General features: G+C 39.7%; 1 protein-coding gene across 5 annotated transcripts in view; it reads left to right on the forward strand.

Moving 5' to 3' along the window:
* The window catches only part of smarca2 (SWI/SNF related, matrix associated, actin dependent regulator of chromatin, subfamily a, member 2), a 134,296-nt gene extending 131,892 nt beyond the window's left edge, over nucleotides 1-2,404 (forward strand). For all 5 annotated transcript variants that reach the window (XM_043718451.1, XM_043718468.1, XM_043718430.1 and 2 more), the window contains one exon: nucleotides 1,815-2,404. In XM_043718451.1, the coding sequence (XP_043574386.1) occupies nucleotides 1,815-1,850 (36 nt within the window). In that variant the 3' untranslated portion in view covers nucleotides 1,851-2,404. The remainder of the gene's footprint in view (nucleotides 1-1,814) is intronic.
* Nucleotides 2,405-6,854: the final 4,450 nt, after the last annotated feature.

Below are 6,854 nucleotides of genomic sequence, written 5' to 3' on the forward strand. Positions count from 1 at the left end.
TGCTGCCTGACCTGCTGCGCTTTTCCAGCAACACATTTCCAGCTCTGATCTCCAGCATCTGCAGACCTCACTTTCTCCCCATGCAGTGTTAGTATCCCTCTCTCTGACCCAAGAGGGATTGGATTCAAGTCCCACCTGCTCCAGAGGTGTGTCATGACGTCTCTGAACAGATTGACTAGAAAAATACCTGCTGTTGAACTTGGGTACTGGCAGAACAATGTATGTCAGCTTCCTCACCATCTCTTCGTTATGACTGGAAGTGAATGGAAGGAAGCCATGCAGTATAACTGTCCTTATAGGGCCAGATGGAATTAAGTAAAAACAGATGGCAGAAGAAAAGCTTTTTAAAATGTGAATATTGAAAAAGGTTGTGTTCGATGTTGTTCTTATAAGTTTGGTTAGATGTTGTTTTGTTTAAAATGGCAACATGGAAGTTGTTATAACAGTGCATTCATTCGCCCAAGATCCAACCTCTAACTGTCAAGGCAAGAAAGTTATATTAGTTTGTAGCACACCTTTGTAGTTGGTGCACATGTTCAGTGGAAGCCTGGGACAGGGCTTTTTAAGACCTTATCATAAAATTTGTAATTTTATTTGTTTACTTTGGTGGTAATGTTCTTTGTAAATGTTTGTAGTTCTTGCTCTTTTTCCCTATAATTTTCGGTGGGTGAAACAATATTTTGGATTCTGTAATCAGTGTGCTGGGTGGTTCGCGCTCAGTGGTTAGCGCTGCTGCCTCACCACGCCAGGTTTGATTCCAACCTTGGGTGACTGTATCTGTGTGGGTTTCCACTGGGTGCTGTGGTTTCCTCCCAGATGTGCAGATTTGTTGGACTGGCAATGCTAAATTGTCCACAGTGTCCAGGGATGTGCAGGCGAACTGGATTAGCTGTGGAAAATGTAGGGATAGGTTAGGGGCTGGGTTGGATGAGGTGGTTCTTGCAGTCTCAATGGGCTGAACAGCCTTTTACCTCGAAGCTCAATGTGTTTGATTCAGTGTAGGGTATCAAAATATAAAATCTACAAACTATTTATTAAGGTTCCAGTTTCTTTTGCATACAACTAAATATTTTAAATTGTGATTTGTTGTTCACTTGAATATTTACAGTATAAAACTGCTAATTTGTAAGTTAGGCTGTTTGATATTAGGAATCTGTATTAAATGTATTCGCAAAGAGCAATGAAAATAAGTTTCATTAGAACTGTCCACTTAAGTTTGGATTTATCAGAGGCTCCAATATTGCCACCTTTCTGTGAAATGGTTCATTTCAAAACAGCTTATTTTCCTTCAGGAGTGCCAGTCCCTAGGATATTCGCTTTCAATAAATTTGATGTTTTTTAGATGCAATAGCATGAAATGAATTTCGACATCCCATTTCTTTCAGTTTTTTACATTCTGCTACAACTTGACATCAAAGACCACCAAGGACTGTGTAGAATGCAAATGTTCCCCGACACACACTTTGTTGTATCAGGTGTGTGTCTACCTGTGGTTTCATATATTGCACACTGCTGCAATTCAACGAAACTTGAATGTTATACATATTTTATGCATAATTTAGTTTTAAATGTGAAAACTAATGCCATCTAAACTGTTTTAGAGAATATGGCAGCTACATAGCAGTTCTGGATTTGATATTTGATGAGAATTTAGCTGCATTTTTTAAAGAAACGTAAGGTTTTGTCAAATGTGGCAATTTCAAGCTGCTAAAGCTGATATAAGCTGCAAATTAAGTCTTGCCTTCAGCTTTAAGGTTGCCTTAAATCTCTTATGAAAGTACTCTGTCAATTTCAATTTTTTTTTCCATTCCCAGGACCAATCTGACATCAGTGGAAGCGAAGATGAATGATTTAATTTTTTTTAAATGTGAATTGCTTCATGGACAAGTCTTTGTTTCAGTAACTTTATCAACTGTTTTGTTGCACAACTATCCATAATTCCTCCTTCCCTTTACCCTTGCCCAGCTTGCCCTTTATCTGAGAAGTAAATCTGTTAGTAGAACAGTATAATCTTTAGTTTATGTAGGCATGACCGCAATAAAATAATTTCCTAAGTATACATCTGTTTGCGTCATCATATATTTGCTTTATGCTTGTTAATTGAATTTAAATGCTTTTGAATTGTATCAGTTTCTATATACATTAAAACATGCCATAGCTTTTTCTTGTGTTCCTGAAGGTCAGTGTCACCACAGCTTTAAATCCTGACATATCATTTCAAGTGGAAAATTTGTATCATTATGCACATCCCTTTTTAGTTTGTTTTGTTTTGAAAATATTGTTTTGCAACCAGTGCTGGTAATAAGCTTTTCCTTAAGTGTACTTAATTCTTGCTTTCTTTGCACAATGTCTTTGGTGTATCTGATTGCCCAAGGCAAATAAAATCGAATTCAGTTGTAAAGAGTGAACGTTTTTTGTCTGTGTTTATTTAAGCACTAATTAAGAATTTAGCAAGATTGGGATATTTCTTGGGGAATCCTGAAATGTTATTTATATTGCCACAATTGAGGTCAGGCTACTTAAAGGCCATTTCATGAAAGAATTGTAAAACTGTGTTTTGTGATTTGTGAATTACTTTTAAACCTTGTGTAAGAAACGCACAGATTAGAGTACTGTGTGGCAAGTTGATTTGAAGTGTTTGGAAATTAATAGCAATTCAACCACATTCTGTCATCTGAATAGCTTTGTGGTGGTCCACTTTATGGGCGATGATGAAATATCATGTTTTCTTAAACATGATTTTCATGGAATATTTTCAGTTATAGGAAACAACTCTGGTCTTAAGCTGTTTATTGATGCTTGTACTTAAGATGTTGAAATGTGTTGATGCCACTTCCAGATGCTGAACAAGCTTATTGTGAGCAAAATAATCGAGCAGACGACTTTCCACTTGAACTCAAAGACTCTCTTTCATAAAATACAAGCTTCTTTTGACCGTTACTTAGGAAGAAATCCCAGAGGTGCTAAAATTACATGTAGCTTGATTGCATGAGGGGTGATGGTTCATTATTGGGATTTTAAAAAATAATTTCATTTCAATTTGTGATTATAATTTCAATTGGTAATTGATTTCCTTGTATTTCATCATAACTGTAATTGCTTGTGAAAGTTTGATCTATCAATATGTCAGAGAAAACTGTATTTTAAACTTGCCAATAAAAATTGATAAATGCACAGAATTTTATGTCATTTCTTTAAAATGTTTTTTTCATTTTGAACTGGTTAGTGTTATAGCATTAATTTTAAACATTCCGGTGTCAAGTTATTTTCTACATGTACATTATTTTGAGAATTTGAAGCTGGATGAAATCTTAGCTTCATTGGTGGCGTCAGGGTCTGGCTTTAAGTATGATGGGGAACTGACTTTCATGGTTGTGGTAAATATCTGCTTTTGAAGTTAGGCAGCATTTGACCAAGTACAGCATCAAGTAGAGCTGAAATTAATGGATATCGGGGCAAGTCTTTCCATTAGCTGGGCTCATCTTGTAAGGTTGATTGGTCAATAATTTCAACCTGGGGACATCACTGGAAGACTCCCGCAAGGCAGCACCTACTTAACTGTCTTCAGCTATTTTAACAATGACTTTCCCATCATTATAAGGTGAGGATGGTTTGCTGATGTATTTCGATTCCATTAACAGTTCACCAGATAACGAAACAGCCCATGGCTGCAAGCAGCAAGATCTGGGCTCCATATGTATATTGTCTTCTAAGTGACACATGAGTAGCAGGATAAATGTATCTCCAATAAGAGTATAAGCATGTCCTAACATTCTTGTGGCACAGTGGTAGTGTCCCTACCTCTGAGCCAGGATGCCTGGGCTAAAATCCCATCTGCTCTAGAAGTTGCAATAACATCTTTGAACAGGTTGATTCAAAAATATCTAGAAGTTAATTTTAGAAGGGAGAACAAAAGAACAGTATTTATCTAAATGGAGAAAGACTGCAGAGAGCTGCAAAAGAAGGGGACTTGGGGTCACAAAACCTGGATAGTGCACAGGTGCAACAGGTTATCAGGAAGGCTTAATGGAATGTTCGCCCTTATTTCAAAGGGGTTGGAGTGTGAGAGTAGAGAAGTCTTACCAGTGAGACCACATCTGGAGTACTGAAAGCAGCTCTGGTTCCCATTTATTTAAGGAAAAATATCATTTTGTTGGAGGCAATTCAGAGAAGGTTCACTAGGATGATCCCTGGTTTGGAGAGATTGTCTATGAGCAAAGATTAACCAGATTGAGACTACTCACTGGAGATTAGAGGAAATGAGAGATGAGTGTAGTGGACAGTGAGAAGGATTCCTCAGAGTATAACAGGATCTTGATCAGCTGGGCCAATGAGCTGAGGAGTAGCAGTTGGAGTTTAATTTAGACAAATATGGGGTGCTGTGTTTCGGAAAGGCAAATCAGGGCTGGACCTATACACTTAATGATAAGGTCCTGGGGAGTGTTGCTGAACAGAGAGACCTTGGAGTGCAGTTTCATATTTCCCTGAAAGTGGAATTACAGATAGGATAGTGAAGAAGGTGTTTGGTATGCTTGCCCCTTTTGGTCATTATAGGAGGTCTTGTTGCAGCTGTACAGGACATTGGTTAGCCCACTATTGGAATACTGCACTCCATTCTGGTCTCCCTGCTAAATGAAGGATGTTGTGAAACTTGAAAGGGTTCTGAAAAGATTCACAAAAATGTTGCCAGGGTTGGAGAGTTTAACCTCTGGGAGTAGCTGAATAGGCTGGGGCTGTTTTCCTTGGAGCGTTGGAGGCGGAGAGATGACTTTATAGAGGTTTATAAAATCATGAGGGGCACGGATAGGGTAAATAGATGAGGTCTCTTCCCTGGGGTGCGGGAGTCGGTAACTTTTGGGCATAGTTGTTGTGGTTCTGTTCGCCGAGTTGGAAATTTTTGTTGCAAACGTTTCGTCCCCTGTCTAGGTGACATCCTCAGAGCTTGGGAGCCTCCTGTGAAGCGCTTCTGTGGTGTTTCCTCCGGCATTTATAGTGGCCTGTCCCTGCCGCTTCCGGTTGTCAGTTTCAGCTGTCTGCTGTAGTGGCCGGTATATTGGGTCCAGGTCGATGTGTTTGTTGATGGAGTTTGTGGATGAGTTCCATGCTTCTAGGAATTCCCTGACTGTTCTTTGTTTGGCTTGCCCTATAATGGTAGTGTTGTCCCAGTCGAATTCATGTTGCTTGTCGTCTGCGTGTGTGGCTACTAAGGATAGCTGGTCGTGGCGTTTCGTGGCAAGTTGATGTTCATGGATGCGGATCGTTAGCTGTCTTCCTGTTTGTCCTATATAGTGTTTTGTGCAGTCCTTGCATGGGATTTTGTGGGCACAGGTTTAGGGTGAGAGGGGAAACTTTTAAAGGAATCGAAGGGGCACCGTTTTCACACAGGGGGTGGTGTGTGTATGGAATGAACTGCCAGAGGTGGTGGTGGAGGTTGGTATAATTACAACATTTACAAGGCATCTGGATGGGTATAGGAATTGGAAAGGTTTAGAGGGAAATGGGCCAGGTGCTGGCAAATGGGACTAGATTATTAATTTAGGATATCTGGTCAACATGGACAAGTTGGACCAAAGGGTCTGTTTCCGTGCTCTACATCTCTATGACTCTATCTCATTGAAACATACAGAATTCTTAAGGGGATTAACAAGGTGAATGCTGGAGGATGTTACTTTTTATGGGAGAGTCTCGGACCAGACAGCATAGTTTTAAATTATCATCACTTTATTCTGAGACTTAGAGGAGTAAGAATTTGTTTTCTCAAGTTTGAGTATCTTTGGAACTCCTTGCCGCAGAGTCCTTGTGGCTGTTTAAGGTTCAGGTTGATTCTTTGATCAGTGGGTCCATCCTCTCATTCCTATTGGGATTAAGTTCCATCTGCTGTCGCTATGCCCAATTTACTAGCTGCTTAATATCAGACTATACCCTGTGACCATTCTCCTCACAATCAACAACAACACCAATTTTTGTGCTATCTGCAGACTTGCTAATTAAACCTTCTCTACTCACATCCAAGTCATTAAAGTACATAACAAACAGCAAGGGACTCAGCACTATTACCCTTTGCCTACTGACTGCAAGCCAATTTTGGGTCCAGTTTGCCAACTTGCCTGGGATCCCATGGGCTCTTACATTTTGCACCAGCCTTCCATGTGGGACCTTTGTCAAATGTCTTCCTGGAGTCCACGTAAACCACATCAGCTGCACTACGCTCATCAATATATTTAGTCACCTTTTCAATATTTCTCATATTAGATAAGATCTCCATCTCACCGATCTGTGCTGACTATCCTTGATCAATTTTTCTAAGTATTGATTAATCCTATCCTTTGGAACTTGTTCCAACAATTTCTCCAGCATTAATGTCAGACTATCTGATCTGTATTTACGTGGCCTCACCCTGCCCTTTATTTAACAAAGTAACCACATTAGCTATTCTCCGATCAAGTCTCTTGATAAAATATAAGCCATAGCTATTAATTTAACCTGGCGCAGTGTTTGTAGAAGAATAAGACGGTGTTTTTTTCTGTGTCTGTAGATTAAGAAAGAGCAAAAATGGCCTTTGCAGTGATATGCACTTCTTGTCAGATGTGGGAGTTTGAAGAGAGTTTAAGGGTTACTGCGGATTATATCTGCCATAAATGCTGTTGAATGCGAATCTTATCAGATCAAGTGGATCGGTTGGAGAGACAGATAAATTCCTCGTCGCTTCTGCAACAGCAACAGTACATGATAGATGGCAGTTATAGGAAGGGGGGAATGTCTCAGATACAGTCACATAGATGGGTTAACTCCCGGAAGGGTAAGAGAGGTAGGCAGCTAGTGCAGGAGTCTTTTGTGGATATACCCATTTCAAA

The sequence above is a fragment of the Chiloscyllium plagiosum genome, chromosome 2, assembly GCF_004010195.1.
Source record: "Chiloscyllium plagiosum isolate BGI_BamShark_2017 chromosome 2, ASM401019v2, whole genome shotgun sequence".
Lineage (NCBI taxonomy): Eukaryota > Metazoa > Chordata > Chondrichthyes > Orectolobiformes > Hemiscylliidae > Chiloscyllium > Chiloscyllium plagiosum.